This window comes from Anabrus simplex, chromosome 4 (genome assembly GCF_040414725.1).
Source record: "Anabrus simplex isolate iqAnaSimp1 chromosome 4, ASM4041472v1, whole genome shotgun sequence".
Taxonomy (NCBI): Eukaryota; Metazoa; Arthropoda; class Insecta; order Orthoptera; family Tettigoniidae; genus Anabrus; species Anabrus simplex.
In genome coordinates, this window is record NC_090268.1 from 429,795,797 (window position 1) to 429,817,672 (window position 21,876).

At 42.6% G+C, this 21,876-nt stretch overlaps 1 protein-coding gene across 1 annotated transcript in view; it reads right to left on the reverse strand.

The window, feature by feature from the left end:
* LOC136872317 (trehalase-like) overlaps positions 1 to 21,876 on the reverse strand; it is a 139,661-nt gene that overhangs the window by 40,996 nt on the left and 76,789 nt on the right. Inside the window, exon 4 of the mRNA XM_068227435.1 lies at positions 13,645 to 13,928. Within this exon, the coding sequence (XP_068083536.1) occupies positions 13,645 to 13,928 (284 nt within the window). The remainder of the gene's footprint in view (positions 1 to 13,644; positions 13,929 to 21,876) is intronic.

The window sequence follows — 21,876 nt, forward strand, 5'->3', positions numbered from 1 at the left end:
CTACAACAGCTTCCGCCTTGCAAACCATTTTGACACCTTACTTTTCCTTTTAAATACATTCCTGGGGGCTGTCAGCATATCCTTGGCCGTTTTCGCACCTTTTGATACTCAATGTGCTTTTCGCTTACGCGGGCTATAAATAACGTACTGTCAATATTGATATATCGCAATATTTTATGAACGACGAACGAGTACAATTGTATCAAACTCCTTCAATGCAGTCAACTGCAAGGTCTATCAGCATTTGCCAAATGTCGGGAAGCAGTTGGGGAGCGATGGCAAGGTGTTCTCTGTTGATGACAGCGACGGAGAGCTCTACTGCACGGAGTAGAGATCGGCGGCCTCGGAGGGATTCCTTCAACTCTGGAAACAGGTCGAAGTCACAAGGATTCATGTTCGGTGCGTACGGAAGGTGTTCCAAGACCTCCCAATGCCACTGTTGCAATAAGAGCTTGACACTGTTTGCGACGTGACAACGTGCGTGCGTTGTCATTCAACGTCTCGCAATAAACGTGGACGCATGGCCGGATGCAAATTTCGCTCCAGAAATCGGCAATAATAGCCAGAGTTGTGGCTTTGTTCCTCACGCACAGCATGCGTAAGAATAACACCCTCGTAGTCGTAAGACACATTCAGCCTAAGCTTCATCCGACTGGGTTCCTGTGGATGTGGCGAAGCTGGGTGACGCTATTCGTTCGAATGACGCTTTAATTCAGGTTCGTAGACTCGTGCCCACGTCCCATCATTGGCGATAATACGCTGCAGAAATGCGCCTCCTTTGTTGCGGTGTCTGTGCAGGTGGAAGCCAGCCAGTGCACACCGGTGCTATTTCTGTACGTCGGTAAGTTGATGTGGAAACAACGGGAAACAATTTTCCTCCTATTAAGACATTTCGTCACACCGTTTGATGACTGAGACCAAGCCCTAGGGATAATTCCCGGACAATCCATCGATGGCCTACGTAAACGAGACCACTCACGATATCAATCTCACCTTGAGGAATGGACGGCTGACCTGTGCGTTGCAAATTCGCAATCTCATTCCGACCCACACATAACGTTTTCTTCCATCGTGCAACCATCCTATACGATAATGCATTCTCACCACAGGCTTCACACGTAATTCTCGATAACACTCTGATACATTTTTTCCAGGGCAACCTAAATTTTCATCCACGAACGCTGATCACTTTTCGATAACATGCTTTAGAGCGGTGAAATTGACAATCTTCACTTCAAGGCCGCACATCAGCAACACTCCCAACTGGGTACCCGTCGAATGGACAATACACATAGACAACAGCGCTAACTGACCGCTCCCACATCCTATTTGCGCAAGCCTGATCTCCTCCGAGTGTCTGGACTACGTTGACACTACTCTGTTTATAGCGTATGTTAATAGAGATCAATTTACCTAAAGCATTATGGGAGCAGGTGATGCGGACTGCCGTGTATCAGTAGAGCAGGCCACCAACCCAAGAATTTCAAAGAGGAACACCAGCAGAAATATATTATGGGAAGAAAAATTTAGAAAAGTTAAGAGTTTTTGGATCACAAGTATGGTTGATGACTTTATACCGATAAATACAAAACAGAACCTCGAACAAAGCCCATGAAACAGCTGGATATAGTCCAAACGGAATGAAATTAACATTACTAGAAACGTAACTCTTAATGTGGAAGGTTATATCTACAAGAAAGAAGAGTATGCTTGTGTACCTCTTCTAGAAAATTTTGAGGAGGAAGAACAAATGATACTGATGATTAATCATTCTAATACTGGAGAGACAGTGCATCCGACAAGTGATGAGGAATAACATGAATTTGAAGACAATGGAAACGCTATTCTCTGGGCTGACGAAACTGAGAAGGAACTTGGAAGGAGACCTAAGAAGAAATAGAATGAATCTCCCGATATCTTGTTGACTATAATGTATGTAATTGCATTAATGTCCTATTTTTTACAGAGTGTGACCCGCAGAAATTCCGGGAGGCTTATGAGAGAATTCATGACTGGAAGCGCCTGAGAAATTTGATGCCCGGATATCGGGTGAGATTCTTGAAAGAGAAGGATCAATTGATACCAAGTGGGTGTTTACCACCAAACAGATGATTCTAAGAAAGCTCGATTATTAGCAAGACACATTCAGTTTGAAACTACAGAGGAAATGTATGTACCTATGCGTACAATAAAACAACTCGCCTCTCTTGTGCCCTTTTAGAAAAAGTGGCATATAAAGCACATGCACGTGCGAACGGGACTCTCCATACAGATGTTTATGTATACCGAGCAGAAGAAGTTAAGGAAAATAGCGGAATTCTTAAACTACGACTGGACTTCATGAATCTTCTGGATGCTGGAATCAAATATTTAATGTATTCGCACAAGAAAATAACTTAAGGAGATCAAGAAATAATGTATGTTTACACTAGGTGATCCGCTAGCGCCGTACTTTATACTTATCAGTGTCCCGCATGCTCTAATGATGAATGGGATATCTAATAACTGATTTGCACAGGGGCATTACTGCCTCGGGTAGCTTACGTCGAAATACGAAGAGATAACAATCAGACGACTGGTCGCTGCATGTTCCTCAGCGCTACCCGTCTAGTGCAATCTCCTTACGTTAGTAAGTCTCGTGTTTGAACATTCAGGATTAGGTTGGTATTTGGTAAAGCAGTTGCTGTCAACATATCGATAATGGCTGGTGTGTTCAGCAACAACGAATACACAGACATAATTATAATCTGTGGAGAATCTGGTTGGATTGCAGCCGAAGCTCGCAGACGGTAGGCGCAGGAGTTTCCAAATATCCATCTGCCTTCTGTAAAGAGAGCTGCAGTTAAGAGCTAATGGATCGTTCAAAACACATACAAGTAACTCTTTGGTAGAGAGGAATGTCTGTAACGTGCATAGATTAATGTGTCAATAAGCCTTGTTTTCTGCACCCTTGAAGTATTTACAAAGGCTCCCTGTTGCAGAACGTGTATAGTAAAATGAGTGCTATTTTGTTTCATATCCGAAATATAGCAAGGTTTAATGCTCCTTTGTAAACCAGCGATTAGGCATCCCATTCAACAGTAGTTCAAGCGGGGTAGTAGAGCCATCTGGTGTGTAGATTTCAATGTTGAAAACATTTCCTAGCAAACAAAGTACGGTTCCCCATAGTACAAAACACGTAAAATTAAGCGATTTCCTCAATTGTTAAAGGAGTAAATGGCCCGGAAACTTTTCAAATTGTGAGTCTTCGATAGCTCTATCGAACTTGAAAAAATTCGAAAATCACACTTTCGGTCTAAATGCAGTACCGGAAAACAGCCTAAAATCGTTTGTCTTTACTAGTTTTATTTTTTATTAAGATCCTAGCCAAATTAAGTTATTTATATAATTCTTTCAATTTAATCCTTGGTTCAATATCCTCAGTTTTTATTTTATTTTTGAAAATGTAATCACCAACATAGTTATAAGTGCTTAAGTGAAAAATGCTTTGACACACAATAGCGCTCCTAGTGATAGAAAATGCAAAAATGCTAATCCAATTGACCGGATAACGATGAATAAGAAAAGTATTGTAATTTTTGTCCGCCTCTGTGGTGTAGAGGTTAGCGTGATTAGCTGCCACCCCCCGGAGGTCCGGGTTCGATTCCTGGCTCTGCCACGAAATTTGAAAAGTGGTACGAGGGCTGGAACGGGGTCCACTCAGCCTCGGGAGGTCAACTGAGTAGAGGTGGGTTCCATTCCCACCTCAGCCATCCTGGAAGTGGTTTTCCGTGGTTTCCCACTTCTCCTCCAGGCAAATGCCGGGATGGTACCTAACTTAAGGCCACGGCCGCTTCCTTACCTCTTCCTTGCCTATCCTTTCCAATCTTCCCCATCCCTCGCAAGGCCCCTGTTCAGCATAGCAGGTGAGGCCGCCTGGGCGAGGTACTGATCATTCTCCCCAGTTGTATCCCCCGACTAAGAGTCTGAAGCTCCAGGACACTGCCCTTGAGGCGGTAGAGGTGGTATCCCTCGCTGAGTCCGAGGGAAAAACCGAACCTGGAGGGTAAACAGATGATGATGATGATGATGATGATGATGATGATGATTGTAATTTTCAGGAACAAAACTCTAAAATATATATAAATAAAATCGTAACTACCGTGTGTCTGTACATTGACTATTTTGGAAAAAAATTCGTTCAGTTATCCGTTTCAGGTGTAGTAATGACCATCTAGATACTTTTTAGATTTGGTGTCTCTTTGTCTGTTTGTTTGTCTGAGTTCTTATAACTCGAAAACTACTGGATATATTTCTAACAAAGTTCATATTTAGAATCCACCTGTCCTTAGGTAGGTTTTTGGGCTAATGTTGTTTCTAAATTTCTGAACTGAATGTGGAGTTTATACGAAAATGACACCGTGATTTTGTACTCCCAAAAAATATACACCGAGCTCGATAGCTGCAATCGCTTAAGTGCGGCCAGTATCCAGTATTCGGGAGATAGTAGGTTCGAACCCCACTGTCGGCAGCCCTGAAGATGGTTTTCCGTGGTTTCCCATTTTCACACCAGGAAAATGCTGGGGCTGTACCTTCATTAAGGCCACGGTCGCTTCCTTCCCACTCCTAGCTCTTCCCTGTCCCATCGTCGCCATAAGACCTATCTGAGTCGGTGCGACGTAAAGCAACTAGGAAAAAAAATATATATACGCAACCAAACTTAATGGAAATCAACCTGCCTTAATGTAAATCAATGTCTAAAACTCCTTCCTCATGTGCATCATTTTGTCACGAGGCTTAACAAGGCAGATATCATTAACGGAACGTTTTTCAGTCTAAGTTCGAACGGACTTAACCTAAAAGCAGATGCTTGTAAATCATACTCCTTATAACTGCACAACTAATGGAACTATTTTAACCAAACTTCATGTTTATAATCCCCGTGTCCAAAGGTAGGTTTCGGATTCATAGCATTTCAAATTCCGGAGTAGACTGGGGGTTTATAGGAAACCGAAGCAGTAATTTCCGTCTCCCACAAAATATACCAAACCAGCCTGGATTGGGAATCGACCAACCTTGATGGAAGTGAATTTCTAAAACTTTTTTCTGATGTGCACTTCTTCGGTAGGATGATTAGTATGGAAGATATTAACGGACGGTTTTAAAGGCTAAGCCCAGTGAATATAACTCAAAAGGTGTTGTATGTGGAGGAGATTCCTTATCTACATAAACAAAATCGTAACGACTGTTAGTCTGTACATTCACTATTTTGGCGAAATTTGCTTACAGTTTTCCGTTTCAGATTTAATAATGACCACCTGTATTTTTTAAGGTTTTGTGTCTGTTTATCTGTTGATTGACTGTTTGTCCGTTTGTTGAGTTGTACTGGATATATTTCTACCAAACTTTATATTTAGAATCTACCTGTCTTTGCGTAGGTTTTAGGAGCAATATTATTTCTAAATCCCGGATTGGTTTGTGGGATTTTAGGAAGTCGAAACCGTAATTTTACCTTCCCGCAAAGTATGCATGACCAACCGTACTGGAAAACTACCAGCCTTAATGGAAATCAATTTCTAAAACTTTTTTCCTCATGTGTACCTTTTCGAAAGGGGGATAACAAGGGAGGCATCGTTAACGGACTGCCATATCATTTAGAGGTGGGTTAAAGGTTTACTTAAGAGCCATTTTACTCTTTTCGATAGAACAGATAATAAGGGATTGGTTTCTACATTCTTCAGCCACAGTGACACACCCGTTTTCTGACGAACAACAATATGTAACCGTACTAAACGTTTGAATACAGGCATGTAACTTCGCGTAAATTCATGAAAGAATCGTGAAATCGATTACCAATTCCCGTGCGAAAAACGGTCACATTTGCAAATAGAGAATATATTCTCATACTTTATTATACTTTATTTACCTAAAATTCGTAGCGCATATCCCTAGGATGTTTTCAACACTTAGTTTATTGCCTGAAGTGCTAGAACTGTGGACATTTTACATCATTTGTGTTAATTTGAGGTACTGTGACGTAGTTTTTAAAATCTGTACAATGTACGAGGGTTGATTCAGGAGACATGTTAACGATCTTTATTTCACGAAAATGAGCCAAAGTAAAACATATAATATATAATACATTTGAAAGCACGTCACACGAATTTCCTGGTGTTGGCGGCAGATGGGGTGTGGGTGCATAATTCTGGTCAAGCCCCATATACAAAAGTCTGGTCTAGTGGCGACTCCTGACTTCAAGTTTAGAGGATGTAACCGAAAAAATTTGCAAACATCAACAGAAACAGATCGTCATTCCAAACACATTTTTCAAGAAAACAACAAACAAGGCCAACAGAAGTTTATTTAAGATCTCACATCCACTAATACAACGGTCTGTTTCATAAATATTTCTGTTGAAATGACGAACACAAGACTTAAGCTGTGTAGTTACATTCAGAGTTGGACGTAGTTGTCCTTCATTATACTTCGGCTATTCTCCGTAAAAGAAAGCATACTGAATGGTTCTCTCAATAATACTTCCATTACACAATGGTTAACACTCAATTCGGATTGCGCGGTAGAAACGGGTGACCCTGGCGCTCCTACATGCAAGCCTGCTGAACTACTCCCTGATCGGTGTGATGTCATTTCAAAATCGCATCATTCCAGCATTCACTTTGATTGATATTTACACTACAAGCACACGAAACCGAATCATTTATGATACTTCAACACACATTTGTCATAATATCATCATTTATAGCACAGTAAAAGAGCCACTCACAAGCAAGAACTCATGAGATAGCAAATAAATACCGGTCACACGTGGTAACTTACAGGATTCCATCTTGCACCACCCTCTTGAGGGATGTGACTGTTCGTCCCGCATTCCAACCCCACGAAAGAGATCAACGACAAATAAGGGTCCAATACTCGTTCTGCCATCTCTGGAGTAGTTTGGCAACTAATAGCAGTCACTAGCCAGCCACGCTCGTTTCAACTGTGCGTTTTCGTCGCCATAAGACCTACCTGTGTCGGTGCGACGTAAAGCAACTTGTGCGTTTAGATTGTATATAGATACCTTCCATTAAGATATGAATAATGAATATTTATTTTTCCTTGAAAATACAAGGGATGTAACACATTAATCGCATGTATGGGGAATTCCCCACTGGTCTGGTCACGCTCCCGGAATTCCTTACGTCAGCAGCCATTTGGTAAAAGTCACTCATCTATAGGGACTAGATTATTTAAATTCCCGAGAGAGAAGAACAGGGGGGCAAAATGGTCCAGAATTACAGACGAGATAAGTGGCAGCCAACAGAACATTCACAGCTGCATGAGGTTTGTATAACATCTGCTACAAAAAGGAAGAAACAAGTAATAATCACCAAATATATTATATTTGCTTTTATTAAAAGTTTATTTAGAAAACTATTTTCGCTGACCATGTCTTGGTTATAATCTTTTCCTGCAGCTTAATTTTGGGGAATATCAATTCGAAGTAGAGAGCAGATGGAAGGAAGCTATTAAAATGGAGAGCCGTCCGCACATTTTTCGACGTTCCTAATCCCCTGGAATCTTTCTCGTGTGTCAGGGAGGCCCCGAAGGAGAGACGGCTGCCTTCGAAAGGAAATTAACTCGTTAAAATAAATGACCTCATTATGTTAATAGAAAAAATATTGTTGTTATTACTCTGGAAGTTGTAGGCCTACTCATAAAACATAATCATAAGGGATATATGCCGATTATGTCCCTTTATATCGGATTAATTTTGCAACGTGATAGGCCCATTAGTCTAAAATCAACATACCATGTACAATTGCAGGTGTAATTAAAATTGTTTCAATATGTAAATGCCTTTGCTGGCAAGACCTTGCGTTTATAGTACATTATGTCTTCTGGCATGAGCCAGAACAAGTTTGTTACTTTCATTGACCTGTCTCAGCGTCATCCTTGGTTCTGACAAAATTAAAATATGTTGAGGTATGAACGCTGCTAGTAATTCCATTCCTTATGCAGCCAGTTTCTGCAATAAATGGCGTGAAAATCTTGCTCATAGGGTCGGTTGATGCGGACATTTCAGTGGACTTGGCAGAGATATAATAGGAATTGAAATGTTCACTGACTTAGATTACTTCTTGGCGAAACAGGATTATTTCTGTGAGTTGGAAACTCGAGTTGGTCACCTATTAATTGTAATAAGGATGTCACAGTCTCTTTTCTCTGTTCATCACCCTCAAGATATACGCTATGTGGTGCCAAATCCATTTTTACGATAACATCACGACAGTTTGGATGCACGCAATGTGAGGTTACATCGGTCACTCACGACCAGTAAACTTTTAAATTGGATCACGACATTTTGATGTACATAATATACACTGACTGAGCAAATGTCATTGAACAGCGGAGCACTGATGCGCAGGTGTGTTGTCTGCGCACGCCACGCCCCCTGTGCCAGCGGCAGTTGTATAGGAGACCTTGTGAGCAGTGGGTGTGCACGTGACAGGTGTAACATGGAACGTCGTTGTGAGTTGACACCGTTCGAACGGGGTATGGTTGTCGGTGCCTGACGGATGGGAAGTGCGATTTCGGAAGTGGTGCGGGAATTCGGCTTCACACGACCAACCGTGTCCAGGGTGTATCGTGAATGATTGAATGCGGGTGTCACCGTCCACAACAGACGAACGACCGGCCGTCCAGCCACCCTCGATGACCGTGACCGGCGACATCTGAGACGGATTATCAATAGCGACAAAGGGGCAACCGTGCAACAAATCACGGCTCAATTCAACACAGGCCGTGCTAGACACGTCTCCCAGTGGACAATCCGTAGGAACATGGGTTGAACCATGCTTATCGCATGTTCCACGATTTGACATTTAATTATGTAAATAGCTTCCTTCAGTTTTGTGTGTCAGTCTAATGACGTCCAGTAGGGAGCAGCACACGCTATGTTTTTATCTGTGAGGTCGTTCGTTTTGCTGAGCGATAATTTTTACTCTGTGGAGTTCTTCTGCTGTTCTATGTGGGGCAGATACTAACAATGGCTGCCGCTACGTTTGGTGTGGCATTTTTATGCCTCAAATATTCATTCAATGTGTTCAAGCCTGGACATTTCACGGTAACTGCTATTCGATTTTACCATTGATAGTCACAGGTACGTGATATTTGGTTTATATTTAAATTTGGTGACAATTTATTCCCGTATGTTACGGTCGATGGCATACATCTTTCCGCTCCGTCATACGATGTGCTTTGAATGGATGTATTTGTGGTCTTGTTGTTATAATTGAAAAAGGGTCTCTGTGGTTATGATTTGGTGCACTGCGTGCTTTAATACTGCGTGATCCTCGTGATGTGCCCCTTGTCTCGACCGCAGGAGATACCAATCCAGGTTGTACAAGGCGCAACATGCCAGTGATGTGAATAAAGTAATGTACAATTCTGACCTTATGTGTAATTGCACGCCTCACGCAAACTTTTGAGTACGTGAGACCCGCTGATAATGACCGTGGAGTCATAATTTATGGTTTGTATTTGACTACGAAATCTGAACGGCCGTTCGTGTTTTATTTTCCCGATACCCTCATTGTGTGTGCGTGAATGTGGTATGCATGTGAGTTCGAATGTGTGGGAGAGGAAAGGTTGATATGCCGATTGACCTGTTGTATTTGTCCTTCAAATTCTGCGCCTTGTTTGGTTTTCAGCGCAGAGCTATATTTATTTATTATTCATGGCTGATGCTCAGTTTGAGTACCCGCCATGTTGGTTTCATATTTGCGCATGGGCGTACCTATTGTATTCTTTGGGTCTTGTCTTGGCTTTGATTGGTCCATGGAGGCTGTGCTCAGTCTCATCTGTCGTTATTCTTATCTGCCTTTTTGTTCTCCGGCACTGCTTATTGTTGTGCGAACGTTTTCGCATTGTCAGTTGCCTGATGCGATATATGGTGCAGTGCCTTGGATATTTGAATCTTGGTAAAACGGGCGACCTGGTTGAATAGTTTATGATGAAAGGAAGCTGCTGGTATTGTAATAGCGATGTGTCGAGGAGCAGTGAGCATTTTAAATTACGTATCAATATTTTTGAAGAGTATTAGTGAGTTTTCACGCCATGTTTCAACTATGTGAAGAAGAACAAGGTATGTCCATCAGTATTACGATTAATTTCCCTATTTATTTTGTGTGATTTTCTTTTCTTGGTTTAATTTGTTTTCTCATATTTATTTAATAAATCCCCTGGTTTAAACCATTTCTTCTTTTATTTCAAATAGATGTAGTCTTCCCCTTGTTGCCTGATTACAAGGGGGGGTTTTCAGCTCAGGGTTATGTATGTGCCTTGCCCAGTCGACACGATCCGGGCCTCAAATATTGTTCCCCATGAATATTTCACTAAGGTATTGCTTGGATCGCTGATTTATGTAGTGATAGATGGGGAGGGTGTGGCTCAGGGTTCTATGGGGTATGGGAGCCGGCCAATGTTAACCCAACGTCATCGGGCACAACGACGCGCATTTGTCGCCAGCCACTAGGGATGGACACTGCAACAATGGCGTAACGTGATATGGTCGGCCGAATCACGATTTCAACTGCATCATGCCGAAAGGGAGGCACCGTGTATGGCGCAGACCACATGAAGCGATGAATCCCGCCTGCCTCGAAGGTGTGGTCCAGGGCACTGGTGTCCCTGTTATGGTCTGGGGTACATTTTCCTAGATGGAATGGGCCCCTAATTGTTCTGGAAGAGACTTTGAATGGTACGCGGTATGATGAGCTGCTCGGAGACCATCTCCACTTATTTTTGGCCTTTCAGCGCCCAGACGGTTCTGCGGTGTTTCAAGATGATAACGCGCCACCACATCGCTCCCACGTCGCCCGGGAATGGTTCCAGGAACATGCAGCGGGGGTCCAACGACTGCCATGGCCACCCAGGAGCCCCGATATGAACCCTATCGAGCATATCTGGGATGTCCTGGAACGCAGGCGCCGTGCCATGGATCCTGCACTCACGAACAGACCAGCATTGGCGGCCGCTTTGCAAACGATTTGATGTCAGCTGCGTCCAGAGGACTATCAGAGACTTGTCGACTCACTTCCACGGCGTCTCACTGCAGTTCTCAAGGCCAGAGGAGGCCCCACACGCTATTAGGTGACTATCCCATGCCATTTGCTAAGTCAGTGTACAACGATCACGACCGGTTAACAATTAACCGTCATTAAAAGTCACAAATTTTAAAACCGAACTTCATGCAACAGAAATTCAACTTAACCGTGGGAGGCTCTCCATTTTACCACGGTTAATTCGTAACAGACATTGATGCATCCGGGCATCTGTGTAGTGCCCTCGGTTCAAAGGGCCCTGTGTTCGATTCCCGTCTGACTTGGAGATTTTAAAAATGGTTAATTTCCTTGGCTTTGTGTTGAGTGTTTGTAAATTTTACACCATCCCTGAAACCCACACACCACACACAATACCGCTATAACACTCAGTTTCCTATACACTACAAATGCCGCCCACACTTCTCGGAAGGTCTGCATCTTACACCAGGCTAGGAATAGCGACACAAAATTATAATTTCAACCATACCAATTAAATGTTAAGCCATCTTGATGTCGACACAAACAGAAAGACGGGAAGAAATTGAACTGAATCCATTGTCGATATTTATACACATAATCTGAGAAAAGGACAAAGTATGGCAAGGTAGAGGGAGCTAAATTCCGTCCACGCACCTAATTTCTTCCCCCTATGGATTTCCAACCGGCCCCGCGGTGTAGGAGTAGCGTGTCAGCCTCTTACCCGGAGACCCCGGGTTCGATTCCCGGCCAGGCCATGGATTTTCACCTGGATCTGAGGGCTAGTTCGAGGTCTACTCACCCAATGTGATTACAATTGAGGAGAAAGCCAAGACTAACAACCGAGAGGATCCCTCGTACTGACCACACGAAACCTCGTAATCTGCAAGTCTTCGGGTTGAGCAGCGGTCGCTTGGTAGGCCATGGCCCTTCGGGACTGTTGCGCCATGGGGTTCAATAAATCAATACTTATCTAAATTTAGGGCAGTCGCCCAGATGGCTGTTGTTATCCTAGCCTTTTCTCAAATGATTTCAATAAGATTGGAAATTTATTGAATATCTACCTTGGTAAGTTATTCCAATCCCTAACTCCCCTTCCTATAAATGAATATTTGCCCCAATTTGTCCTCTTGAATTCCAATTTTACCTTCATATTTTGATATTTCCTACTTTTAAAGACGCCACTCAAACTTATTCGTCTACTACTAATGTCATTTCACGCCATCTTTCCGCTGCCAGCTTGGAACATAGCACTCAGTCGAGCAACTCGTCTTCTTTCTCCCAGTTCTTCCCAGCCCAAACTTTGCAACATTTTTATAACGCTACTCTTTTGTCAAAAATAACCCAGAACAAATCGAGCTGCTTTTCTTTGGATTTTTCAGTTCTTGAATCAAGTAGTCCTGGTGAGGGTCCCATACACTGGAACCATACTCTTCTTGGGGTCTTATCAGAGACTTATATGCCCTCTCCTTTGCATCCTTACTACAACCCCTAAACATCCTCATATCCATGTGCAGGGATCTGTGCCCTTTATTTACAATCTCATTTATGTGATTACCCCAATGAAGATCTTTCCTTATATTAGCACCCAGATACTTACAATGATCACCAAAAGAAACGTTCACCCCATCAACGCAGTAATTAAAATTGAGAGGACTTTTCCTATTTGTGAAACTCACAATCTGACTTTTAACCCCGTTTGGTTTGGTTTGCGGGATTTCCGGTTTGCACGGTTGGTACCTAATATTTAGCACCGCGCACACGCGTAGGCTCATCCCGTTCTCTTGTTGTGAGAGTTGGTTTTGTGCACCACGTTTAGTTTCCCTGTGCAAGGAGGATTCAGTTTTTACGCTGAGCTGAGTCAGTGCAGCGTTCAAATTAAATTCCTAGGGTGAGCACTGATGTGTGTATGAAATACTGGACTGCACTTCGCGTGTGGTGTAGTTCCTGGCGTGTAATCGCTACAGTGAGGAGGTTGGCGTGAATTACTATAGCGGCCATTGTAATAAATAAGGGAATGTTCCTAATTTCGCCCCCTTCATTTTCTTTGTTATTTATTAAGTTTATTATTATTTTCAGATGAGAAAACGCATGAAGTTGTATAGGGATGCTATTAAAAAGGCTATTAAGGCAATGGGGGACAAGATAAGAGGTTACAAACGTGCAAGTAAAGTGTTTAACATCCCACGAGCAACGCCTCAGAAAGACTATGTTCAAAATAATGCCGAGAACACATTTTTCATAAATGGCCTTTAAGTAATTCATTGGTAAGGTTAGAAAGGGAAAATATACTAAAATTAATTGTAATTTTCATAAATTCGGCGGGGGACGAAATTAGGAACACTTTTTGATAGTTTAACTTTTGTAGTGTTTATGCCAAATATTGAATAACTTACGTTATAACAATTTCATTCTAGCTAACCCGTAAGTGGAGAACATATGCAGTAATATATATATATACACAAATTTCTGGCCTTGCGCATAATATTCTTGAATTTCTACAAGTCCAAATCTGCAAAGGGGAAGAAACATGCGCCCTCTACCATGTGAGAGGATGAAATTATAATGTGTTTGTGCCACGTACGTAATCGTAACATCCTGTCCACAGTGGGGTGAGGTTTGATGGATAGAAGTACTTCCTTGCAACGAAGTTCCTTATGTCATAGTCGAACCACGAGCCCTCTTCTTCATCCCAAAACACATCGGTCATTGCCTTTTTCTTATATTCAGCCTCCTCGGCGTAATAGCCAGCCTTAGAGAAGTAGCCGAGGTCTCCACACAGCTTGGCCATTATTTGGGCATTCATGCACAGGAACGAGTTCAGATCCACGGGTATGATCTCTCTGGTGTGGATGTCCTTGAGCTTGCCTGGAAGAAGAAAATAACCACTTTAGTAGGAAGTAATTTAATGAGGAATTTTAATGAAATCAACGATAGGACACATCTTAAGACACGCAGGCCTTGCTCACTTAGTTTTCAAGGGTAGTGTGGGCGGTAAATACGGACAGAGACAGACCAAGCTGAAACAGATTAGAGCAGATGTACGATACAGTAGTTGCGTAGAAATGAAAAGGTTAGCACATGATACGGTATCAAATTATTATAATTAAAGAACCACCTTTCCAATACACAAAATCCTTATATTTAGGATGAAACCATTTAATCACAAATTGGACATGTTTCACTCAACTTTGTGAGCATCATCAGCAATAGTTAACATAAATCATTGGCGGGTCAGGGCCCTGATCCTGGTGTATATCACAAAAGAATGTCTAATATACATTGATCTGTCTGTCTGTTAGGTCATCAGCCCAGAGGCTGGTTGGATCCTCAAATAGCTCCACCAAAGGTTATGCGGTTATAAGGAAACCACAAAAACCAATGGCAGCACCAAAATGAGGCGTACTAGGCAAGAAGAGGAGTGAGGTAGTTTTTTCCATTGCTTTCCTCACTGGGTCAGAAAGTACTATTACAGCACAACTGACCCTATTAGCAGCACCGTTCATAACACTCAGATGCACTAGTTGTGCTCTGAATGTCATTACTCAGCAGCTTCCATATTGTCACAGCCATGGATGTTGACTGGGACTTCGGTGGAAGCTACACTTTACTCTCGCCTGTGCCAAGAGATGGAAGCAAACGTACTGTATCCATCAAGAAATGACAGCAGGCACACTATAACAGGTATGTCAATTTAAAAACTTCACTTTTCTTCAGCCATCTTCTCCCCTTAAATGCAAATAAATTGTATTACTTCGTTTTTGAGTTTTAAATATTACTTTGATCAAGTTGGCATAAGTAGACTGGATTCGATCATAGATGTCCTCATCAGCTGATCAACGTAAACAAACTAGTCATCACCATCACCAAAGCGACAGGATTATGGGAATAAAAGCGGCCACGGCCACACACACACACACACACACACACACACACACACACACACACACACACACACACACACACACTCTGCGAGAATGTGTTGTGATTGGCCAGGTGTTATCCTAGTGTAATACCGAGACGCTTATCAAGCTTTAGACAAAGGAGCTCCCCAAGGAAGCGAGGGAAGAACCCAAGACGCTGATTCCTAGTGAAGCAGTTTGAATTGGATATGGCGAGTTTCAGCATAAGAGAGGGGTAAAGAAACGTGCTGGCCAACACCTTACAAAGAGATAAAGTACCACTACTGACTTCGAATTTTATTAAGATATTAAATTTTCTCTTCCTGCCCGTAGTTCGTTTTTCTTCTGGTAGAGGTTGGATGACTTCTCGCTGGTATTTGATTTTAGATACCTGGGATATGTTGTCATATTGGATTTTCATTGGTTGTCCATCTCAGAACCGAAGAGATCCTTCAATGTAGTGAGATTTCTGATATGAGATCTGGAGTCCTGTTCTGGATTGTATTTCATGGAGTTTTTTCAGTAGATGCAGTCGCTTCCTGTATGTTATTGGACAATACTGCTAAGTCATCAGTGAAGGCCAAAACCGTAAATTAGTTTTTTATGTAATCTGCCAAGGGTTATTCCTTTAACTTCTTCTTCCTAAGTTCTAATGAAGGGGTCGGGGCAAAAGAGTGCCAAGCAACATTTTTGACAAAACTGAGATGTCGGTGCCATTTGTTGAGGATTATGATAAGCTATCAGTAAACACTGGAAACTTGCATAGATACACATTCAAGTGGCACTGCATGTGACTTTCATCTTGTTGCCCCCAACAGTTCATAGAAACACTCGGAGCAAAACAGTGTCTAGCAACCAGGAGACCCAGATTACCATGGATTGTAGGAGGAAGCTTGTGTTTTCGAGTGATTCTGATGAATATCTCAGTGATCCTGATGTAGACGCTGCCTATCTTCCTCACATAGCATGTGAAATTTCCTCTCAAAGTGGAAGTGAGGTAAGTGTTGCTTGGCATTATTTTGACCATAACTAAAGTTTCCGCCATTGTTGCTGGGGTTATGTAACTTATTAAGTCATTAGGTTATGTTTTAGGAACCGTTATAACACACTCTTGGATCTATAGCAAGTGGCTTTTCAGTTCAAAGTTTGCTCAAGTTAGTTTAAGGCCTTTGTTGACCAACATTCGCAAATATTCATTATGTGGCTTGGCACTATATTGCTCCAATTTTAAATCTGTTGCTGTCAGTCATCATTTTTCTCAAGAAAGGTTACATTGTCACTTGCGACCAGAGGTTTATACGACTTAACAGAAAAACTAGTGCATAATTTTGCAGCACTCTTGTTAAAGTATCGTTATTAGTTACATAACAGAGGATACAACATGGGTATTTCTCGTACTAAGACTTGGTGTTTTGCACTGTTTAGGATATCCTGGATCATTCAAGGATACCGTAACATTCGCCTAAGAACGGCCCGAATTCTAGGAAGAGAAATAGACGTATTAATATACAGATGCATAAGAAGAGGCGAAACGAAGGAAGAGAATATGTAGCGCGTACGACCGGAAAAGTTTTGCCAGGAGCAAAAGTGGGAGAGCTATGTCGCTGTCCCCTGAGATGTTTTGAACTTGAAGGACAACAGGTATTGTCAGTATTTAATGGGTTTTGAGATCTCGCTGATTTCGATAAGTAAAATGCTTATTTATTTGGCTGTATTGGAGCTATTCCTGTAAAACGGAGACACAGGACACCTGAAGGAGAGCCAAGCTACGGAAATTGTGGACATACAATGTAGGTATTCATGACTGTGTGCATGACTTAGTGTGCATGTTTTTGTGGGCTAAGAGTATTGCAGGAGATGTAGTGACGAAATAGGTAGTGCAGTTTTGAAGTATCTGAAAACAAACGCCGTCGATGCTAAAATGCTTGTGACTTTTTCTGATAACTGCGGGGGCCAGAATAAAAACTGGAATATAATGGCACTATGGCCTTATTTAATTCACACTAAACGATTTAATGAGATCAAACACTGGTTTTTAACATCTGGCCACACATTCTTGCCATCAGATAGAGATTTTGTTAAAATTGAGAAGTACCGACGAAATCAACCGCCTGTGTACGACGCTGCCGACTAGAAATGTACCATTCAAGAATGTGGGAGAAAGAAGAAGTTCAGTGTAACAGACAGGAAACAAGACGACTTTTATGACCTGGCAGCACTAAAAGTTGGACTCCTGAACACCAGTAAAAAAAACATGTGTAAGTGGCGTAGAATTTAAATTCACAGACGTAATTTGATCAAATTTGAAGCAAGTAATCCATGGTTTATCAAACTAAAAACAGGAGTGAATATGGATTTTGAAGACTGTAGCGTACGAAAAAGAGGCAACACCACAATGTTGAGCTTGTAACTAAAGTACACTAGTAGTTGAAATACAGGGATTCTGCGGCCTCCTCCCGCGGGAAATTTGAATTCTGGCGGGAAATTTGAATTTTGGCGGGAGATTTGAATTTTGGCGCGAGATTTGAATTTGTAAACAAAGCCACGTGCTTTTTGACAGCTGTCATCGACAACAACGCATCGCTAACCTCACTGCTGCCATCTTGACAGGCCTAAACCTCAGTAGTACCAACTTAACCTAACTAGCGCGAGGTAAACAAAACCACGTGTTTTTTAAAAACCACGTGCTTTTTGACAGACAACAACGCATCGCTAACCTCAGTACTGCAATCTTGACGGGCCTAAACCTCAGTAGTACCAACTTAACCTAACTAGTGCGAGGTAAAAAAGCCACGTGCTTTTTGACAACCACGTGCTTTTTTGACAGCTGTCATCCGCCATCTTTAATCCAGAGAGCACCGTGCTGCCCTCTTTATCGTAGTAGATGTAAATTCGTCACCTGTCATCGGCAGTGCTGCCATCTTGGCGGACCTAAACCTTAGTGCTACCAACTTAACCTCACTACTGCGAGATAAACAAATCCACGTGCAGCTGTCATCCGCCATCTTTAATCTATAGAGCACCGTGCTGCCCTCTTTAGCTACTTACCTTTGAAATGAGGTGGCGGATAATTTGAAAAATGCTTTTTGACAGCAGCCATCTTTGAGCACAGTGCTACCCTCTTTAGCTACTTACCTTTGAAATGTGGTGGCGGAAAATTCCACGTGCTTTACAAACCTATATGATTTTCTGACAGCTGTCATCCGCCATCTTTAATCCAGAGAGAACAGTGCTGCAATCTTTAGTTGAAATGTGGTGGCGGCAAATTCCACGTGCTCTTGTAAACAAATCCACGTGCTTTTTTGACAGCTGTCATCCGCCATCTTTAATCTATAGAGCACAGTGCTGCCCTCTTTAGCTACTTACCTTTGAAATGTGATGGCGGATAATTTGAAAAATGCTTTTTGACAGCAGCCATCTTTGAGCACAGTGCTGCCCTCTTTAGCTACTTACCTTTGAAATGTGGTGGCGGTAAATTCCACGTGCTTTACAAACCTATATGCTTTTCTGACAGCTGTCATCCGCCATCTTTAATCCAGAGAGAACAGTGCTGCAATCTTTAGTTGAAATGTGGTGGCGGCAAATTCCACGTGCTCTTGTAAACAAATCCACGTCCTTTTTTGACAGCTGTCTTCCGCCATCTTTAATCTATAGAGCACAGTGCTGCCCTCTTTAGCTACTTACCTTTGAAATGTGGTGGCGGATAATTTGAAAAATGCTTTTTGAGAGCAGCCATCTTTGAGCACCGTGCTGCCCTCTTTAGCTAGATACCTGTGGTGGCAGGCAATTCCACATGACAGCAGCCATCTTTAATCAAAAGAGCACCGTGCTGCCCGCTATGTGGTGGCGGCAAATTCTACATGCTCTTGTTTGGAAACAAACTCACGCGCTTTTTTGACAGCCGTCATCCGCCATCTTTAATCAACAGAGCACAGTGCTGCCCTCTTTAGCTAGATACCTTTGAAATGTGGTGGCGGCAAATTCTACGTGCTCTTGTTTGGAAACAAAGCCATGTGCTTTTTTTTGACACCTGTCATCCGCCATCTTTAATCAACAGAGCACAGTGCTGCCCTCTTTAGCTACTTACGTTTGAAATGTGGTACGTCACAGCTGTCATCCGCAGTGCTGCCATCTTAACGGGCCTAAACCTTAGTGCTACCAACTTAACCTTACTAGCGCGAGATTTGAATCGGTAAACAAATCCACGTGCTTTTTTGACAGCTGTCATCCACCTTTAATCCATAGAGCACAGTGGTGCCCTCTTTAGCTACTTACCTTTGAAATGTGGTGGCGGATAATTTGAAAAATGCCTTTTGATAGCAGCCATCTTTGAGCACCGTGCTGCCCTCTTTAGCTAGATACCTGTGGTGGCAGGCAATTCCACGTGACAGCAGCCATCTTTAATCAAGAGGGCACCGTGCTACCCTCTTTGTGGTGGTAGCAAATTCCACGTGCTTTACAAACTCACGTGCTTTTTTCTGACAGCTGTCATCCGCCATCTTGCATCACAAACCTCAGTGTTGCGCTCTTTAGCTAGTTACCTTTGAAATGTGGTGGCGGCAAATTCTATGTGCTCTTGTTTAGTAAACAAAGCCACGTGCTTTTTTTGACAGCTGTCATCCACATCTTCAATCAATAGAGCACTGTGCTGCTATCATGCGGGCAATTTCGTCAGCTGTCATCCGCCATCTTTAATCTACAGAGGACCGTGCTGCCCTCTATGTATTAGCGGGCAATTTGAAAAGTTCTCATAGCTGTCATCCACCATCTTTAATCAAGAGAGCACCGTGATGCCATCTTTAGCTAGATACCTTTGAAATGTGGTGGCGGCAAATTCTATGTGCTCTTCTTTAGTAAACAAAGCCACGTGCTTTTTTGACAGCTGTCATCCACCATCTTTAATCTATAGAGCTCAGTGCTACACTCTTTAGGTACATACCTTTGAAATATGGTGGCGGATAATTTAAAAAGAAAAATTCTACATCAGCCATCTCTCGACGCTAATTGCACAAGATGGTGGCTATACATGACTCCTTAAAGGTGCTTATGCGAGATGGCCGCTATACATAGGTTCTTATGAGATGCCCTTGGGATGCTTGCGCAAGATGGCGGTTATACAAGGCTCCTTATGAGACGCCCTAGAGATGCTTGCGCAAGATGGCGCGCAAGATCGCGGTTGCTCTTATGAGGCGGCTTAAGGGTCCTTGCACAAGATGGCTAGAGATGCCCTAAAGATGCTTGCGCAAGATGGCGGACGCAAGATGGTGGCTATACACGATTCCTTATGAGACGCCTTAAGGGTGCTTGCGCAAGATGGCTGCTGCTCTTATGAAGAAAGCTAGCTTAGAGGCTAACGTGTCGTGCTAGTTCGATTCATTAAATTTGGGGCTTAAATGCATAATGTTAAATATCTCGGAAACGGCGCATCGTAGAGCAAAACGGACAAACTTTTTCTACCCAATACCTCGGTTCGCAGTATGGGGAGCAAGAAAAACTTAGTCTAATGATGAGATCAACGGTTCGGTTCTAACTTAGGCCCTTTGGCATTAGCTCTGTTTCAGCTCGTAATGAAGCAAGTCTTCGTAACATGATCAGGTCTAGCTATGGTAGAGAGTATAACGTACCGTGCAGGTTCGATTCATTACATTTGGGGCTTAAATGCAAAATGTTAAATATCTCGAAAACGGACAAAATTTTTCTACCTGATACCTAGGTTTGCAGTATCAGGAACAAGAAAAAAAACATAGTCTAATGATGAGATCGACGGTTCGATTCCTACTTAGGCCCTTTGGCATTGGCAGCTATCTATTTCTACAAGATGGCGGCTATACATAGCTTCTTATGAGACAGCTTAAGAGCGCTTGCACAAGATGACTGCTGCTCTTATGAGACGCCCTAGGGGTGCTTGCGGGAGGTAGCAGCGACAAGACGATGACTATACACAGCTGCTTATGATACGGCCTAGAGGTGCTTACACAAGATGGTGGCTGCTCTGATGACGAAATCTAGCTTTGCATCGTGCAGGTAAATGAAATGTCGTATGGCTTTTAGTGCCGGGATATCCCAGACGGGTTCGGCTCGCCAGGTCCAGGTCTTTCTATTTGACACCCGTAGGTGACCTGCGCGTCGTGATGAGGATGAAATGACGATGAAGACAGCACACACACCCAGCTCCGTGCCATTGGAATTAACCAATTAAGGTTAAAATCCCCGACCCGGCCGGGAATCGAACCCGGGACCCTCTGAACCGAAGGCCAGTACGCTGACCGTTCAGCCAACGAGTCGGACATCGTGCAGGTATTTTTACAGCACTAAACCTCATACCTTTGAAATGTGGTGGCGGGTAATTTGAAAAATTCGACGTGCTTTTTCCTAAGCTGTTAAGGCCTCCTCTTATGTCAAGGCATAGCTCTATCGAACAAGTTTAAACCTGCATCGGAATAGCTAGAGTAAGCACGTGCTGCAGTGATGACGTCATTAAGCATGTTTAGACTTGCAAATCACAGAAGAAACGTAACAAGGCTGGAATCGAAAACTGCACTCTATGCCGTTAACTTTATCATGTGATCGGAACATTGATTGAAGTGTTTAGAACACTAAATAAGTAGAACCGAACACTGTACTCGATACAACATGTGTTTAGAACATGTCAGGGGATACCTTTGTTCTAAGAAGATTATTTTACCGCACATTCCTTGTAGGGCTAATAGGCTAAAGGGCTAAAGGGCTAAAGGAGCAACAACCTCATCGATCGCTATCAGCAAGAACGCTTGTACTTTGTTAAGTGTAGAAAATTAATCTTTATTTGTAAATGGTTTCATGTTCAGAACTAGGAATGGAACCTAGGGGTTACGTCTCACCTAATAAAATCCCCGAGGTGCGATGAGTTACGTTTTTCGAACTAGTGTTTGGAA